The sequence below is a fragment of the Magnolia sinica genome, chromosome 13 (assembly GCF_029962835.1).
Source record: "Magnolia sinica isolate HGM2019 chromosome 13, MsV1, whole genome shotgun sequence".
NCBI lineage: Eukaryota > Viridiplantae > Streptophyta > Magnoliopsida > Magnoliales > Magnoliaceae > Magnolia > Magnolia sinica.
Window position 1 is genome coordinate 22,899,722 of NC_080585.1, and position 19,813 is coordinate 22,919,534.

At 41.2% G+C, this 19,813-nt stretch overlaps 1 protein-coding gene across 3 annotated transcripts; it reads right to left on the reverse strand.

Moving 5' to 3' along the window:
• Positions 1-1,666: 1,666 nt before the first annotated feature.
• Positions 1,667-19,435, reverse strand: LOC131223233 (ABC transporter C family member 3-like). Of its 3 annotated transcripts, none has more exons than XM_058218565.1 (11): positions 19,325-19,435; positions 13,152-14,924; positions 12,520-12,606; positions 11,761-12,420; positions 11,517-11,681; positions 11,037-11,331; positions 10,702-10,916; positions 9,281-9,586; positions 9,109-9,172; positions 2,045-2,284; positions 1,667-1,956 (listed from the first exon to the last, which is right to left on the reverse strand). In XM_058218565.1, the coding sequence occupies exons 2-11, from the start codon at positions 14,907-14,909 to the stop codon at positions 1,844-1,846; spliced, it is 3,903 nt and encodes a 1,300-aa protein (XP_058074548.1). In that variant the 5' UTR covers positions 14,910-14,924; positions 19,325-19,435; the 3' UTR covers positions 1,667-1,843. The 3 variants fall into 3 exon arrangements, with proteins under 3 accessions (XP_058074548.1, XP_058074547.1, XP_058074546.1); XM_058218564.1 differs by lacking the exon at positions 19,325-19,435 and adding an exon at positions 17,155-17,441; XM_058218563.1 differs by lacking the exon at positions 19,325-19,435 and having other exon boundaries at positions 13,152-15,608.
• Between the last annotated feature and the right edge of the window lie 378 nt (positions 19,436-19,813).

The following is a 19,813-nucleotide window of genomic DNA, read 5'->3' on the forward strand; positions in this document are numbered from 1 at the left end:
AGTGGACCCAATCGTCATTTAAATCCCACCATGGGTTCTCATGATCGTGGCCCACTATTCCAAACAATCTAGTACTTTGAGTTTTGGTTATTATTGTTATTAGGAACATCATGGACGGTTTAGATTAATTTGATTAGTTGTTATTTGTGGTTACTTCGTCTCTAAATAATAGGTTGTGCACATAGCGCGAGTTTTGGGGTATAAGATTTTATTATAAATAGGCACCCCTTATAGTCTTTTTTCTTATTGAAGATTGAATAAAATTTCTGCGTTTTTCTGCTCCTCTCTGAGTTGTGAAAGCCTAATTGGGTGCAAAACCCTCCCTTCTACGAAGGGCTACTACCGTGGTGCGAAGCCACACCCATCCCGATTCGTCCCCATCTCTTACCATCCATATTTACGGCCTTTTCTTACAGCCATTCAACCTTCAAATCGATCATTTTTTTGCAACCAATCCTTCTCTGAAACAAATTTCCGGAATCCGGCCCTGCAGGAGGGCTAAAACTTCGGTGGAGCACCACACGTGGACCAGACCTTGGATCGGGCTAAAACTTGGTGGTTGTGTAGCCTAGCCTTGGCCGAGCAAACCCTAGCTAAGGGTTTTTGGGTTCGTGGGCCCCACGCACATGCGGACAGCCATCAACGCACGTGCGTCAGGCCTGGCCTGTTGTCCACACGCGCGGATTGGCTTCAAGTTCACTCTCTCATCTCATTCACTTCTCTCTTACCTGATTTCCCTAACCTTAACCCCATATTTTCTTAAATTCTAATTTCTTTGCCCCTTTTTCTAACCCTAGGGTACCTCGAATCGAAACTTGTGAAGGCCTTGGATTGAAAAAATATTTCTGTACATGTGTGGATGAATTTACTCTCCTTTGAGCATTATTTGGTCTATAACTTTAATTGATCTAGACCTATCATGTGTAGGCCTGGACCCGCATAGATTCCCCTTGTTGAATGCTTGACTTTTTTGTGGGATGTGAAATTTTGTGTGATTGTTTCTGAACTAGTATGATCTAAAGCCTGGAATCTTACATAGCATATATAAATTTTCATGTCCTACATCAAACTAAGAACCGAACTAAACTAACTAGTTCTTTGATTTTCAGAATTGAACCGAACCGTGCAGTCGATCTGGTCCGTTCCAGTCTGGTTTACCAGTTTCGTGTGCACCCTTAGGTTATATTGTTTTAAAAATCTCCACCCGTGTAACAAATATAGCAGAGATTTTAAACACATCAGCAGATTTTAGAAAAATACTAAAACATCAATGAATTTGTTATATTAACATATAATATCTATTTATTTAAATAATTATTTTTGATGAGAATTTTCCGATAATATCCTGAGAAAAACTTAAAATTTTGAAAATCTCTTGAAAAATTTCCAACCGAGAAATTGCCAAGGTCTCGCTGTGATCCCTGCAAAAAAATATCGATCTCTAATATATAATTACCATTAAATAAAATGATATGAACTCATTTTTAAGTGGCACCCAAACATGCCCATTTGAGTTATTTTCATTTTAGTTAATGGTAGTTATGCATTAGAGATCATATTTCATTCTGGTGAAGATTAATCATAATCTACAATCACAGTCTCTAGCACATGCAATTACTAAAATGAGATTACCTTATTTTTAAGTGGCACCGCGAAGGTTACCATCGACAAAAACATGGGATTCTTCTTTCAGTTAGAATATTAAGGAAATGCTTATGTGCTTGCAGCACAAGAGAGAAGACGTCTTGAATATAATCACATCCCATTATCACCATCATCGATCAATCGAGGTCATGTATCAACTAAATGCAGACCAACCATCACCAGCCATTTACGAAACTGTTCAAGTTTCAAAACTTGAGCTTGACCTCTCAGTGTACTCAGAGACGAGTCTTGAAAATGAAGATGATTTGTTTTCTAACAGTTTTGTTGGCGAGTCATGTTCCACAACCAAACCTGTTTAGAAAATAATTAAAATAAAAATCAAGTTCTTAGTAAAGGATAAAAAGATGGAAGAAGAAAGCTAGATTAGTAAGTTGCTAACCATCATCAAGAAGCAAGACCATGTCGCTATCGAGAACAGATGTTATCCTATGTGCTATAGTGATGACTGTACAATCCAAGAACTGTTGCCTTAGTGTTTGTTGAATCAGGTTGTCGGTCGCAGTATCGACTGAAGCAGTTGCTTCATCAAGTACCAAGATCTTGCTCCTCTTCAATATCACCCTTCCTAGACAGACCAGCTGCCTCTGACCCATGCTCCAGTCCTCTCCATTTTCAGCCACTGCAATTCACAACAGATACTGGATTCAGTGAGACAATATTGTACTTGAACAGATACAAGCGCTGCTATTAGTTTCAAGGCATCTTGAAAGTACTAGGTCACGTTCGAACTCCGTCACATCATGTGAACTCAATAAGCACACTACCAACGAATGTTACCCAATTCGCCGAAGCCCCTTGGTCACATTCCGAACCCAAAGATCCGAATTATGGGTCATTTCATACAGATCACTATTTTTTGCTTATATGAAATACTCCTATTGTAGATTAACTTGTATTGTGAATCTATATTCAGAATATAGAGATTAGTACTTTGATTTATACAACAGCATAAATACATATAATATTATGCAGGTGGTGTTGAGATGTGGAGCCACATCTAGGGGCCGCTCGACCAGTCGAGTGCCCTGCTCGACTGGTCGAGTGGCCCACTCGACCAGTCGTGGACTGGCTCGACTCATTTTCCAGCGAGTTGGGATTTTGGATTTCCGAAGTGCTCGACTAGTCGTGGGATGTGCTTGACCGGTCGAGGGTGCCACTCGACCGATCGAAGACTCCGCACGACCAGTCGAGCTTACCTAGATTTGAGTCCGGATTTGATACGGACTGTGGAAATTTGAGTCAGTTTTCGCAGAGGTGAGAAAGGGGAGTTGCCTAAACTATAAATAGGTGTCCCTAGGGCTTTTCTAGGGTATGAGAAATAATTCTAAGGTGTGGGCAAAGGGTTTTCTCTGTACTTCCGAGGGAGAGGTTAGTATATTGCCTTGTAATCTTCGTTTTTCTTCATAGTGGAAGTTTGCATCTGTGGTTTTTTACCCTTGTTGGGGTTTTTCCACATATATCTTGTCTTGTGATTTGTTTGAAATGCTTTGATTCTGTTTCTAGTCTATATTTCTTCTTGTTTATCGTTTGTGGGTGAGACCGGAGATTGGATCTCGGTTCACTGCGTTGTTGGCGTGTTGCGCAACAACTGGTATCAAAGCTATTGGTTTAATTCTATTGAGAGCGATGACGGAAGAAGGAAAGACTAGAATTGAGAAGTTTGATGGTTCAAACTTTGCCTTCTGGAAGATGCAGATGAAGGATTATCTGTATCAGAATGACCTCTATATTCCTCTAGGAGGAAAAGAGAAGAAACCAAAAAAGATGACAGATGATGAATGGTTTTTATTAGATCGGAAGGCTTTAGGAACAATCCAACTCTCTTTGTCTAAAAGCGTCACCTTCAATATATCCAAGATGAAAACTACAAAAGAATTAATGGAAGTCGTAGCCACCATGTATAAAAAACCCTGAGCATCCAACAAGGTTCATTTTATGAAACAACTATTCAACATGAAGATGTCAGATGGTGGGAGCGTGACTGAACATTTAAACGAGTTCAATACAGTCACGAGCCAGTTGGAATCCGTTGGTATTATTTTTGAGGATGAGGTCAGGGTGTTATTGATCTTGTCGAGTCTGCCAGACAGTTGGGATGGTTTGGTGCTTGCTATGAGCAATTCTTCAGGGTTGACAAAGCTGAAATTTGATGATGTGGCTGGTCTAATTCTCAGCGAAAAATTTAGAAGAAAGGCATCAGGAGTTTCAGGGATTCAGGGAGTGCTCTAAACGTTGAAGGAATAGGCTAAACAAATGAGGCAATAAACACGGGCGTTCTAAGTCGAGGAAGAAGTCCAAGGGACCGAAAGACAAATATGGGTGTTGGCATTACGGCAAGAAGGGGCACATGAAACGTGATTGCAAGGCGCTTAAGAAACAAGAAGAAAGCTCTCAATGCGGGAAGGATTCAATGAATCTATCTGAGGAGAGTAATACAGAGGTGTTGATCTTGTCTCTTGATGCGAGGAATGAGTCTTGAGTTATAGACTCAGGTGCTTCGTTTCATGCCACTTCATGTAAGGAAGTTCTACGTGATTATGTGTCAGGTGACTTTGGGAGAGTCAACCTGGGTGATGATGAGCCGTGCAGTATCGTTGGAAAGGGAGACGTTCATATAAATCAGAAAGACAGAACGGCTTTGAAATTGAAGGATGTCAGACATGTACCGAGTTTGAGACGGAACTTGATCTTAGTGGGGCAGTTGGCCGATACCGGTTATGTGACGACATTCACCAATGATTCCTGGAAGATCACAAAAGGTGCCTTGGTGATATCTCGAGGCAAAAAGGAAGGTACTTTGTACGTGACTTTAAGATCGTATAGTTCACTCGCAGTCGCATCAACTAGAGTGAATGGACAGTTATGGCATCAGAGGTTGGGACATATGAGTGAGAAAGGGATGAAAGTGCCATTGTCAAAAGGGAAGCTACCAGGGCTGAAGTCATTGACTTGGAATTCTGCGAGGACTGCGTGTATGACAAGCAGAAGAGGGTAAGTTTCAAGAAGACAGGACGCGCTCCAAAGATGCATCTGTTGGAGCTTGTACACACTAATGTGTGGGGACCGGCACAGGTATCATCTCTTGGTGGTTCACGCTATTTTGTTTCTTTTATTGATGATGCTAGTAGAAAACTGTGGATTTATTTCTTAAAGCACAAATCTGATGTGTATGATGTATTTAAGAAGTAAAAAATAATAGTAGAAAACGAGACAGGTAAAACAGTAAAATGTCTCAGATCTGATAATGGGGGAGAATACTATGATAAGAGATTTAAGGAGTATTGTGCAGCAAATGAAATCAACCATCAAAAAACGATTACAGGGACATCGCAGCAAAATGGTGTGGCTGAGCGCATTAACAGGACCATCCTTGAGCGCGTCAGGAGCATGAGGTTACATGCAGGTTTGCCCAAGACCTTTTGGGCAGATGCTGTGAATACTGCCGTATATCTCATCAATAAAAGTCTCTCAGCACCATTGGATGGTGGGCTACCAGAAGAAACGTGGATTGGGAAAGAAGTAAACCTTACACATCTTAGAGTATTCGGTTGCACTTCATATATTTACATTGATGCAGAGCACAGAAACAAGCTGGATGCGAAGTCTAGGAGGTGCACGTTTTAGGCTATGGGCAGCATGATTTTGGCTACAGGTTTTGGGATGCAGAAAACAGGAAAATCATCAGAAGCAAGGACGTAGTTTTCAATGAAAAAGTGATGCATAAGGACAGTGTACAGGAAAATAAGGCCGGGGAGAAAGAATTCCTAGAGTTAGAAGAGTTACCGGACATAGGTATTACAGCGCCATAGGATGATCATGCGCAGGAGCATTATGAGGCAGAGCCGCATACACCGGTTGTGAGGAGTTCTACTCAGGAGAGGAGACCCACGGTCCGATACTTACCCTCCTTACATTATCTACTGCTGACAAATAATGGTGAACCGGAGTGTTTTGAAGAGGCGTTACAGTCGGATACACGAGTTAAGTGGGAGCAAGCCATTGATGATGAGATGGACTCTCTTGAGTCTAATCGTACATGGGAGCTAGTCACTCTACTCAAGGGTAAGAAAGCTCTTCATAACAAGTGGGTTTACAGACTGAAGGAGGAGCACGATGGTTCGAAACGGTACAAGGCTAGACTGGTTGTGAAAGGGTTTTAACAAAAGGCAGGTATCGATTTCACTAAAATATTTTCACCGGTAGTGAAAATGTCTACAATTCGCATGGTCTTGAGTATAGTGGCTACAGAGGACTTACATCTAGAGCAGTTAGATGTTAAGGCAGCCTTTCTTCATGGGGACCTTAAAAAAGAGATATATATGCATCAACCGACAGGATACGTGGCCCCAGGAAAGGAGAACAAATTATGCAAACTGAAAAAGAGTCTATATGGCCTGAAGCAGGCCTTAAGGCAGTGGTACAAGAAGTTCGACAGTTTCATATCGGGAAACGGTTTTAGGAGATGTCATGCAGACCACTGTTGCTATTTGAAGAAGTTTGATACGCCGTATATCATCCTTCTTTTGTATGTTAATGATATGCTTGTGACCGGTTCAAGTATGAAAGACATCTCAAATCTCAAAAGACAAACTGTCTAGATAATTTGTCATGAAGGATTTAGGAGCTGCAAAACAAATCCTAGGCATGTGGATAAAGCGTGACAGGGAAAACAAGAAACTAGTTTTGTCACAGGCAGAGTACATAGCCAAGGTACTTGATCAATTCAATATGGGAGGTGCTAAGCCGGTTAGCACACCATTAGTCAACCACTTCAAGCTATCTAAGGAGCAAGGTGCAAAGACGCAGGAGGAACGGGACTACATGGCTAAAGTCCCATACGCGTCAGCTATTGGGAGTCTCATGTATGCTATAGTAAGCACGAGGCCAGACATTGCTCAAGCAGTGGGAGTTGTTAGCAGGTTCATGAACAACCCCGAGAAGGAACATTGGAAAGTTGTGAAGTGGATCCTTAAATACCTGGTAGGTACTAAGGATGTAGGGCTGTGTTATGGAGGATCAGAAATCAAGCTACAAGGCTATGTGGATTCAGATTTGGCAGGAGATATCGACAGCAGAAGAAGCACTACTGGTTATATTTTTTATCTTAGTAGTGCTGCAGTCAGTTGGTTCTTTCAGTTACAGAAGATAGTATTTATCAGTACGATGGAAGCAGAATATGTTGCGGCTATAGAAGCATGCAAGGAGATGGTGTGGATGCAAGGTTTCATGGAAGAGTTGGGTAAGAAGCAAGCAGATTGCAAGCTGTACAGTGACGGTCAGAGTGCAATATACTTGGCTAAGAATTCAGCCTTTCATTCAAGGACCAAGCATATTGACATCAGATATCACTTCATACATTCGTTACTGGAAGACGGATCGATTACTCTGGAGAAGATTCATACAAGTGAGAATCCTACGGATATGCTGACCAAGGCGGTCACACGGGAGAAGCTGAAGCTCTGTTCAGCTTTGATTGGTCTTCAGGCTTGAAGACGGGGAGGTGGTGCACTCCGGATGTAGAAGACGAAGGTTTATGGCGATGTGTCTCCAAGTGGGAGATTGTTGAGATGTGGAGCCATATCTGGGGGCCGCTTAACCAATCGAGTGCCCTGCTCGACCGGTCGAGTGGCCCACTCGACCAGTTGTGGACTGGCTCGACTCGTTTTCCAGCGAGTTGGGATTTTGAATTTTCGAGGTGCTCAACCAGCTGTGGGATGTGCTCGACCGGTCGAGGGTGTCACTCGACCGGTCGAAGACTCCGCACGACCAGTCAATCTTATGCAGATTTGAGTCCGGATTTGATACAGACTGCGGAAATTTGAGTCGGTTTTCGCAGAGGTGCAAAAGGGGAGTTGCCTAAACTATAAATAGGTGTCCCTAGGGCTTTTCTAGGGTATGGAAAATAATTCTAAGGTGTGGGCAAATGGTTTTCTCTATACTTCTAAGGGAGAGGTTAGTATATTGCCTTCTAATCTTCGTTTTTCTTCATAGTGGAAGTTTGCATCCATAGTTTTTTTACCCTTGTTGGGGTTTTTCCACATATATCTTGTCTTGTGGTTTGTTTGGAATGCTTTGATTTTGTTTCTAGTCTATATTTCTTCTTGTTTATCGTTTGTGGGTTAGACCAGAGATTGGATCTCGGTTCACTACGTTGTTGGCGTGCTGTGTAACAGGTGGGACCTATAGTAATAAATTTCATCATTTCATATGCAAATTACAATTTCAAGTTGTATATAAAACTATTGTCATCTAGTGAGTTGAATCAAGCCTTAAGATTCGAGCATTATAACCTTTCACAGTAGACCAGCACCTACGGGTGAAAATGGATTGGGTTTGCGTCCGGTTGAGGTCAGCCCCTTGGAGCTAACCTGTTAAGGGCCAAGAATTATGGTCGGAACCCGACCTGCAACCCATTAGCCTATAGTCTGACCTGACCTACTTCAAATTGTTATTGGGTTGGGCTTGACTAACCTAACCTGGCATGACAACATGATGTAGAGCAGGTAGCAGACACTTTCATGGCCAAGATGGACCAGAGAAGGCCCGATCGGAGGCGAAGGTGATCAGGACTTTCAAAACTTTAAAACAGTCATATCTCGCAAACCGGAATGAGTTTCTCGACATATTATATATGATTTTGGGTAGGAGAAGCTACTTTAGCCAACCAACCTTGCTATGCCGGGTCGCCCACGCTGGATTTGCGAGATTCCATCAGATCAACGGTCGAAAGTCCATTTTATTTCTGTTTTACTATAAATATAGTAAGTTTTAATTCGATCATAACTTTTGATCCTTTGAGTTTTAGGAGTCGTGTCCAACATGAAAAGGGTTTAGAAAAATTAGGAGAATAACGTGGTTAGGCCAAATTGGACACGTATTATTTTTTGGCCAAAAATATGAAGTCTAGTAGGAATCATGTCCATCTATAAATAGTAAGTTTACTATTTATAGTAAGTCACGTTTTTTAGGAGTTTGAGTCTGAAACTCCATCCTAGGTTTGAGTTCACTATTTATAGGATTGTAATTTCTTTTTTAAAAAAAAAATAAAAAAAAATCATCAATCAATTTATTTCCAATTTATTAGAAATTATTTCCATTTTTTATCCCTCGTAAATTTGAGGAAGCTCCATGACGAGTCCAGGGAGCTTCGTGGATTCGGAGTAGTTATCACTGAGGAAGACGGTGATCGACCTCACCACGTCCCTCCCTGCATTACAACAAATCCATTTTAAGAATGGAATATGGGGCTAAAGGTATGCCAACCCTGCCTAATTAGTGAATACATACAAACATGCATACATCATGTGTAGGTATCTATACTTATTATCTGTTCATTTGTTCGGTTTTGAGTTGAGTCGGGGTGGATCATCTGGCCCAACCCATCGATAATCTGTATGGTTGGGTTCAATGAAGTAAATGTCAGATTAACAAAAGAATTTAAACCTTTCGAGTCAAGCTTTCCTTCCTTTCTCCTAACTTCATCCCCAAGTTGGCATCGATCTAGAGCCTAAAACAGAAAAGAATAGCACATGATCAAATCAGTACGCATTAGAATCCAATGATGAAAAAATATATATAAATGTTGTTAGGAATTCACAAACTATAACAAACACACCTCCCAAATCTGTTCATCCGTGTACTCTTCAAGTGGATCAAGGTTGCTTCGCACAGTCCCCTCAAACATAGTTGGATCTTGAGGGATGATGCTCAATCGGGATCGCAGATCATGAAGTCCTATAGCAGAAATGTCAAGGCCATCAATCAAAATCTGACCAGCAACCGGATCAATGATGCGGAAGAGTGTCTGTATGAGGGTGGATTTTCCACTGCCTGTCCTCCCAACAATTCCAGTCTTCATCCCACCCAAGAAAGTGCATGTAAGACCTCTCAAAACAAGGGGCATATGTGGGGCATAACGAACCTGTATCCAAAATTTCCAAATGGATGTTATAAATTATTAAAAGGGAAGAAGAAGAAAGGGGACAGCAATAACAAGAAATCATAACATAGAGACTATAACCAATGTTACCTAAATCACCAAAAACCCCTACATTCTACACTCCAAATCCCATGATCTAAATTATGGGTCATTTGCAATCCAGATCGCTATTTTTACTGGTCTAGATTAATCTACACTCCTAATGTAGATTAACTTGTAATGTCAATATATATTCAAAATGTAGAGATTAATACTTTGATTTATGCGACGTCATACATATGTATAATATTATGCATGAAGGACCTATAATAATAATTATTGATAATTATTTCTTAGATAAATTACAATATCATATAGAACTAAGTGTATATATCGGAGCAATGCGCATGATCCTACCCCTAGTTTCCCACACATTAGAGGAAGTAGTGTACTGCGTACCCATTCTAATGCAGGGCCATTTTCACGCCGGGCTCAAGTGGGGTGGCCTGTGTGAAGCGGGGGCACACTCGGGGTGAGCGGCCCATGTGAGGCGGGTGGCTCGCGTGAGGCAAGACCCATGTGAAGTGGGGCCTACGAGGAGGGTTCAGCCAAGGGCCTGACTCACGTGAAGTGGGGCCTGGGCTATGAGATAAAGGGATTAATTCGCCATGCTCTATCAATTCGAGCTTTTAGAGCAAGTGATTAATTATCCTGGATTAAATCCATTCCCATATCATCTGCTGGAGCAACTCAATCCCAGTAACCTTGCCTGTACCACATGCACATATGAGCATAGACAGACTTGTGTGATTATAAGAACATATAGAAAAGCAGAGTTATCACTTTCAATCGGTTGCATGCTAAAAATGGTTGTAGGTTAAGTTAAACTACAAACATTTGTAGGTGATCCATAATCATAGAAAAAGGAATCTAATTAACAGAAAAAAGTCCAAAACCATGTGAATCATTGCAAATAATATCAAAGAAAGAAAAAAAGATACATTGATGAATTTCCTATAGCTGTTTCAACATGTCCAACACAGATTTTTTTTAAAAGATGGAGTTTCTTGCTTTCATTGATTACAAAGAAGCTTCAGCAGTAAAAGACCTGAGATTACCTGCAAATCATGAATATCGACTTTTCCTTTCATTGGCCAATCAGGGCCTGGCCTATTAGCTTCTATGACAAGAGGGGGTTCACTAGGAATGCTCATGTATTGAAATATTCTCTCCACAGATATGATTTTGTTCTCAAGATTGCATAGATTCCATATGAACCAAGTCTGTAGTAAGTTCAAATTAAGCCCATACATTACTGTTAAGCCTGCAATGCCTGCAAAAGAAGATAGAAAGAGTAAGATTTCTGGTCTTCATGTGTGTGATCAATGAGAAGTTGAGGGAATTCCACAAAAATATGGATGCAAGATCATTGAACCATGGATGCCACTAATACCTGGATCTACTACTCCCTTCGGTACTGATACCAAGAAAACCAAACAAAAGACGTATGTGATGGACGACAAGATATCCAAGCGGAAGCACAACCACTCCATTGCCCCAGCAGTATGGAATTTGGGTCGTGAATATGCATCGATCAAGCGTAGATTTATGTCCATGAATCTTGATTCCTGGTCAAAACTCCTGATTGTCGTCGATCCCGATAAAGATTCAGAAAAGTGTTGTATTTTTGGAGCTTTGCAGACTCCAACCAGACGCGCTAGCTCTCGTGATGTAGGTATGTAATATTGCTGTGGAATTACAAACATAAGCAACACCATAGGAAGTTGCCTGAAGATTTAAGGAGTTACAGCAACATTCTAATAATAGAATAACACCATAAAGAGGGACACTGATTGAATTTTCACAAAGAGTTTTGTATCTAGTCATTCAACTCCTTGTAAATACGAGAAGCCAGATCAGCTACAAGCATTACCTGGTACCAAATGCCGGTCGCAATCATAGGGATGAAAATGATGAAGACTGGCCACGCCACCTGTGACATTACTACAATGACTCCCAGCAGCTGAATGGCTGAAAAAGCAAATGACCCAATTTGAAGGGGAATGGCTATATCTACTGCACTTTGATCAGTTGACACCTGTAAAGAGCAACGGCGACTTAAAAATGTGTAGCTGTAATCGCATAAAAATATCAAATAGGAAGTGTAGGTCTCTTACTCTATTGAGGATACGTCCGCTTGGAGTAGCATCGAAGAATGACATGGGGGCACGGAATATACACATATGCATTTTATTGAACAATAGAGTCGCCGTCTTAAATCCAGATGTAACGAGAAGCAAATCTTTAATAAGAACGCAAATGGAGCTTCCAATTGCCAAAGCAACATAGATGCGAATGAGAACCGATCCTTCAACTGGGGCTCTTGTATCTGTTGGCGCTGGAGCTGCCGAAGCCATCCAGTAATTGCTACCAATCTGAAGGATCAGAAAGAGAATCTGGGCTAGCAATATCAATGGTAAGAGAGCTCCTCTATATGCCATTGTAATGTATTTCCAATAGACTGATAGGCTAACCTTGCCTTTCTCCCTTTCTTCATCTTGAACGAGCTGCCCCTTCTGCCCAATCGTTTCATCGTTCTTAACATTCTGATCTTCTCTCTTCTCTACTTCCGCGTGTGGGGCCGTTCGTTTGCTACTTCCAATATCACTGGAACTGCCTTCCACATTAGTATTTGCTTCAGAATCATCCTCTATCTCTATAGAATCAAGGGCTGACAAAGCTTGCTTATGTGCACTAACAAGTTCCATAAAGTCCGTTCCCGAATTGAGAATATCATTGTATTTTCCGGCTTGTGTAATCCTCCCATCTCTCAGTACCTGCCAAACCAGAGAGTTATCTTTCTCATACATTGATGATGCACTTATCTGGGGGTAGTGGAACCAAAACAAAGGAGAGACAGACAGAGAAATACTCACCAGGATAAGATCGGCGGAAGGTAAAAACTCCACTTGATGGGTAACATAGATCACCGTCTTCGATCCTAACATCCCAAGTAGACACTCCTGCCATTCAGAGGTTTGTTACATGTGTTAAAGCTCTCCAAGATGAAAAAACCTAAATGCTGGAAGAATTGAAATCTGCAACAACAGACCCAAAACTCCGCTTGGTTGACTCGAATTGGCTCAATTCGACTGCTGAGGTGAGCCACTTTCCTAACTCATTTTAACTGACTTGATGGGTCCTGAAATCCATTTATAGGGATAGAAAAATTTATGTTTATTTAGTTTCATTCATGAGTTCCATGTACAGAGTATTTAAGAATCATTTTCTAGTCGACACAGTCGATCTTTGAGCCCACTAGAATCATCTGTCCATTAAATCACTTTGGGTTTTCCATCTTCAGTCTCTTGAATTATTTTTATGACTATAAGTTAGTTATATATATGACCGTCTCATTGGTTAGCTGTCATTAAACAAATTACCTGATATAACTGTAAATAAACAGAATTTGTCATTATCAATTTACTGGAATAATGATCAATGTCAGGGATGTGATAAGTGAAAAAATAACAAAAGGTCAGAATCAATGAGGCAAAATAAGGCATACGTTAAAGAGATGGCTTCCCGTGTGAGCATCAACAGCACTGAAAGGATCATCAAACAGATAAATGTCCGCGTCCTGATACAGAGCACGTGCGATCTGAACCCTTTGCTTCTGTCCACCGCTTAAGTTGATCCCTCTCTCACCTATGACTGTCTGATCGCCAAATGCTAGAATTTCCAAGTCTTTCTTCAGTGAACATGCGTCAAGAACACAATCATACTTCTCCCTATCCATTTCCTTACCAAACAATATATTTTCTTCAATTTTCCCACTCTGTATCCACGGCGACTGAGCAACATAGGCCTTGGCCCCACACAATTTAACAGTCCCAGATATCTTTGGCACTTCTCCTAAGATGCAAGAAAGCAAGCTCGACTTTCCCGACCCAACTGTTCCACAAATAGCCACCTTCATCCCATGTAATACTCGAAAATTCAAATCTTTCAGAGTCGGATTCGATGAAGACAGATCCCAGGAGAAATTCCCATCTATCACTTCGACCGCAACATTGGAACTACCTCCGGGAAGCTTCTCTACTGCGTCTGTCTGAAGGTCCTCAAGGCAAAGGAACGATACAAGTCTATCAAGAGAAACCTTTGCCTGAGCAACCATGGAAAGCAATTCGGGGAGACGATAAATGGGCTCCTGTAATATCCTGAATGTTGCAAGAGCAGATAGAATCTTTCCTGATTCTAGCGGTATCCCCATAAGCACGCAAAACCCGAATGTAGCCACAGACACAAATGTGGGTGCGCCCCAGAAGATGAACATTATCAAAGCCAATGAGTAGACAAATCTCTTCAACCAATTCGTTTCATTCTTCCTTAGCACGGCTATCTTGGACAAGAACTTCATCTCCCACCCTTGGAGCTTGAGGATCCTCATGTTCCGGAGGATCTCAGTCGTCGCTTTCATCCTCACATCTTTTGATTCCATCAGCTTCTTCTGGTACTTCTCTTGCAACTTTCCCAACGGGACATTCATCAGCATAACAACAATGGTCGCTACAAAAGCCGCAATTGAAGCCAGCCCAAGATTCTTGTACAAGATCAACAAAGCCAGCATGATTTGCATGGGGACCGTCCATATATCATTCATATAAAAGCTGAAATCCCCAAGACGTTCTGCATCAACAGTCATGAAATTGATGATCTCTCCACTAGTATGACCCTGCCTCGACCGGATCGATAGCGACATACCCTTCTTATATATCATCGCGATCAGAGCTGCACGGACCCGGATCCCGACCTGCTGCATCCTGAAGAACCAATGCCGCTGTGAAAGGCATTCAACAAGCTTCGCAGTGGAGAATGCAGAAACCAGAACGTACCCTTCGTTTGCGAATTCTGAACGGCCATTAAGGTATTGATAAAAGGTATCAATAAGGTAGGGACCCACGTAAGTAGACGCCGTGTATAGAAGCGAGAACAGAACTGTCCATAGCACTTCTTTCCACACGGAGAAAAACAACGCATTCGCCAATTTCAATGTTCCAACTCTACTACTAGTACTATCTTCTTCAAGCTTATTTCTTAGAACAGAGAAGATCCCATTAACACTATCATCATTGGCAAGCTGAGGAACATCGTCGAGGTCTAATGTCTTCTTATTACCAACTTTAAGCAATGGATTCATCCAAGAGAAAGTAAGAAGGCTAAAAAGACGAGCATTTGCATATGGAGTTACATTATCCTTCTTGCTCCTATTGGAAGATCCACCAACGTTATTCCCATTCAAAAGAGGCTCTTCAAGAAGGCGCATCTCTTCTTCTCCATTCTTTTTTCCATACAATCCAGCATAACAAAGGAAGAAACTAATGAGAACTGACCCACAATCCAAAACCCACAAATGGGTTGGAAGAATTCCAAGTTTTTGATAGTAAATGAGGTCCAGAGCGAAGAACGAAGAACACATGAAGAAGTAGAAGCACCACCAAATCCTCAGAAGAATTGTGAATTTCTCCTCTTTCGAATGATGGAACTCAAAATGCAAGTATGCTGAGATTATGAACCAAGAAAGAGTTCTAAATACTAAATCCAATTGGAGGGAGAGATTGTCATCAGACCAACCATATCCATCCCAAACATAGTTGAAAATGCAAAGAACAAGATGAAATAAAGAGAGACCCAAAGAAGAGAAAAGGGCAAGCTTGTAATACGAAAAGCTACGGACTTTTGGCCTCTGTTCTGAATGTCCAGGGTTCACCATGTTACATCTCTTGATGACCCATGTCATGGAAAGAAGGAGCATCAAAGCAAGATGGGTGGAGGCTGAAAAGATATGTAGGAAGATGGGGCTTTGGAGAAAGGAGATGGCTTCATGTATGTGGGGAGATGGGTGTGAGAAGACCATGAACATGCCTTCGTTTTGTGCGTTGGAAGTGGCCATTGATATGGCTTTTCTCTGAAATGGGTGTCTTTGGAATTGAGAGAGGTGGAGAGAGAGTTGGGTGGCATTGGATTTAAGAGAGAGAGATGGGTGGCATTGGATTTAAGAGAGAGAGAGATGGGTGGTTTGGATTTGAGAGAGAGAAAGAGAGAGAGAGAGAGAGAGAGAGAGAGAGAGGACGGAGATGCCAAGGGTTGGAGAGTGGAAAAGAACGGAGAGAATTTGTATGCATTTGACGCGGGAAACAAAACGACTGTATGTCAGTACTCGGGCGCGGACTGGGTAATACCTCCACCGGTACCCAACTAGAGACGGACGGTCCTGTGAGGGGCTCTGTGGGCCCAAATTTATTTATATGTTTTATCCACGCCGTCCATAATTTTTTAAATATCATTTATGGTATAATTTTAAAAAGGATGTAGATTGAATGCTTACGTCTACCACACAACAGGAAAAAGTGGGGATTGAAAGCTCACCGTTGAAAACTTCTTGGGGGCCCCAAGAAGTTTTGGATCAAGATAATATTTATGTTATCCCTTCTTAAAGATCTACGTGACCTTATGAACATATTGGATGTAAAATAAACATCTGGTGGGTCCCAGGAAGTTTTTAATGGTAGGAAATCAATCCCCACTACTTTCTGTGTTGTAGTCAACCTGAGCTTTCAATCTGTCGTCTTTTCGGTCTCATGGCTTAAAATCATCTGTAAAAATGTATGGACGGCATGGATAAAACATATACATCACGGTGGACCCACAGATCCCGTTACAGGACCGTCCGTCTCTAGCTATGTCCTGTGGGGTAGTACCCAATGTAACGCCTTAGCACGGAAGCGGATTGCGTACTGAGTAAACTCTGTGAGGTTCACCATGGTTTATATATTTTATCCACTCCGTCCATCCATTTTAGTAGATAATTTTAGAAATTGAGACAAAAAATAAAGAATTTAAAAAGCTTAAATGGACTACACCACAGGAAACAGTGTGAATTGAACATCTATCGTTGAAAATTTATTGGGGCACACAGAAGTTTTGGATCAAGCTTTTCCATTTATCCATGTATGTATGATCTTATGAACAGGTCGGATGACAAATAAACATCATTGTGGGTCCTAGCAAGGTTTCAATGGTGGAAATCAATATTCTCACTGTTTCCTGTGGTATGATCTGCTTAGGTTTTAGATGTGTTTCAATTTTGGGATCAACCCCTTAAATGAGGTGGAAAAATGGATGGACGGCGTGGATAAACCACATACATTCAAGGTGTGCCCAAATGAGTTTACTCATTCGATAAGAGCTTACTAAGTAACTCGGTACGCAATCCGATTTGCCTGATCACTCGGGCCGGCAGCTTGTCCTGGCCATAGGCCTTTTACCGGTCCTATGCCTGGGTTGGTCCTGGGCTCTAATTCAAATGAACAAGAATTTCCCACAGCAGCTGACATCCTCTCCGGCCATCTTTTGTGCCGGCTTAATGTTATGGCCTGGCCCAAAAATCAGGTCAATCAAAAACTTAATTGGGCCACACCACATGGAACAGTGGGGTTAGTATACCTTGATGAACGGTGTAGGTCGACCATTAAAAACAACTGGTGTCAAGATCAATGATGGAAAGAGACCTTATGTGACGTTGGTCACTGGATGGCCGTAGCATATGGTTTCTTATGTCAGAAAATAGTGTTGGCTGAACTATGGAAGGTGAATGTCTACTGTAGCCAAGTAGGTCTGTCTCTCATCAGCTGTCCCAAAAAATAGTTTTGTTACTCGGTTAGGAGACATGGTTACACATCAAATGAATGATTTAATTTTAAGTAAACGTGTGTAAATATATTAAGTGTTGGGCATGCCCAGTCATATTGGACTCAAATTAAATTAAATTCTTTATGACCCTAGATGTGGAATTAGCCAGCCTGGAATTAAATTTGAGAAGATCAGCTTAACTATTCAGCCATTTTTTTGGTTAAAGCAATCAAGCGATTGATTTAGAGAGGAGAAGGATCTTTGTTACCTTGAACACAATGACTACTTATTTATTTATTTATTTATTTATTTATACCGTGATGATAGTTTTAATCGTATTTCCTTAACAAAAAGTAATAAGAGAGAAAATCTAAAAATAATAATTGAGTTGTTGATTTTATTAAATTTATAGTATGATGAAGTACAATCGACAAAAGAAAAATAAGTAGAACATATTACCAATAACAGTACGTGTTTGTGAAACAGTCGTAGTCTTGATAGTACTCCGGGCCTAGACAATCATGATGTAAGGTTAGCATGTTGTGACTAAAGAATTATCAATGTCAGGGGATCCAACGACGAGGTCATGGATATTGATGCCAAACTAGTCGGCTTACTACAACGATGCGCTAAACAGTAGCGAAAACTAAACTAAAAGACTATGATAAAAACTAGGAGTCTTGGACTTACAATAACATGGTGTTGGATAGAAGTGAAGAATTTGAGAACAAAAACTAGTAGAGATATGCATTCATGAGGGACAAGAGATTGGACAGGCAACATAGAGCTGAAGGTTTTGTATGTGGTTGTGTTGGCGTGAGGCCTTGAGCTCTTCTTTCTGTGTTACTTTTATATTTTGGAGAGACGGTGACCTTGCTCCATGTAAGTGTGGCCTATTGCTCTAGGCCATGTGTACATGAAGCATATGTTCTTCTATTGTTATTCCTGTATCGCAACATACTAAGGAAGCTTTGCTAGAGTATTCACATTGCTGGGCTATTTCCTTTGCAGAGGATTACTTTTGTTGGTGTATAGTATTTAATGCTTGTTATATAATTATTTTTGTAGATAATTTGCTTTATAGAGGGTTGCTCTTGTTGGAATTCTAGTAGTTAATGCTTCTCAACACAAAAACGTCATTGGCCTCTTGGCTTTGGCACTCATATCGGCTACATGTTGTACATGGCTACTATATGGTATCTTTCAGGCCATCTAATATAGTCATGATAGGCTGGGTGTAAATAGTATGGTCTTCTACATCTTTTTACATTACAAAAGGGATCATCTTATTTAAATGTTTTTTTCATGGGCCATTTATAGGATTTTTAATTCATAAAGATTTTTTCCATCTGCAGTGAAGCATCACCTAAGCGGTTTGGATCATTGGATCATGGCCCCAGATCTAATGGTTATAGCAACTTAGGTCGGGTTAGATAGTAGGAAAACCTCTCTAAACAAAATAAGGGGCATGTAGGAGTATAATATTCCATGGATCCTATGCATAGATACTAGTTTCTTGCAATCACTGTTACAGAGAGTCCCTGTAACCTAAAGCTCTATTGGGGCCTACCATGATGTCCATGTGACATCCACTTTATACATCAATATCATGATCTCATATTAGAATGTAAGCAAAATATGAGGCAAATTAGATGGTTATCTCTCAAACCATTGCAACTTTTGGACTAGGGGTCAATCCAAGAGGTGTTGATCCACTGTCTAGACAATCGATCAATCACCAAGTGAACCAATGAGGGGTTTGTCAGGTTGATAACATCTACTTGGTGCATGTTTAGTTACCACTTAATTATACATTTCATAGACTACTACCATACAAATAATCACAGATCAATTGATATATTCATCCATGATTTGGCCTTATCTTCCATCTATTGGGCATAGATGGACAACATGACAGGTTAGGTTCATTTATATGATTGTGAATCAAATTAACGACACGATTACACAACCGAATCGAGAGTCAAAACATGGAAACTGGTGGGCTGCTCAAATCAACTACAGAAAGAAAAGATAAGCTAATTCACTTACCTGATCCGATAGTAACGATGGTATGCTAACACACGCAACCTCAAGAAATCACAAGAGTGGACCATTCTGTATGCCGCAACACACGCTGCATATACAACACGCACTCACGCCATTGCATGTCGCACGTACATCATGCACACACACCATGCATCGTGCGACATGCTGTGGCGTGAGCTCATGCATGGTGTGTGTGTGTGCGCGCGCGATGTACGTGCGACATGCAGTGGCGTGAGCTCTCACCCTCTCTCTTGGTGCGTGTGAGCACCACCCTTCATCTCCCCTTTAAATAAGGAGAGAGGCGGTAGTGGAGGCTACTGACATGTGCAAGGTGGGCCCCACTAGGGGTTTCCCTTACCCACATGTGGCACACATGCATGTTGTATATACATATATGTTGTCCAAAACTACCATATATGTTGGGCACATGTCCGGCATGCTGCATGTGGGCACATGTCTGACATGCATACTTCAGACAATCTCCCACTCAAC

Excerpts from the sequence above, each read along its gene's own strand:
- LOC131223233 (XM_058218563.1), bottom strand. The coding sequence starts at position 15,536 with ATGGCCACTTCCAACGCACAAAACGAAGGCATGTTCATGGTCTTCTCA. Across the intron at positions 12,607-13,151 it reads CGGGAAGCCATCTCTTTAAC|GAGTGTCTACTTGGGATGTT; the intron begins GTATGCCTTATT and ends TCTGAATGGCAG. Across the intron at positions 2,285-9,108 it reads AGGAAAGCTTGACTCGAAAG|TGGCTGAAAATGGAGAGGAC; the intron begins GTTTAAATTCTT and ends TGTGAATTGCAG.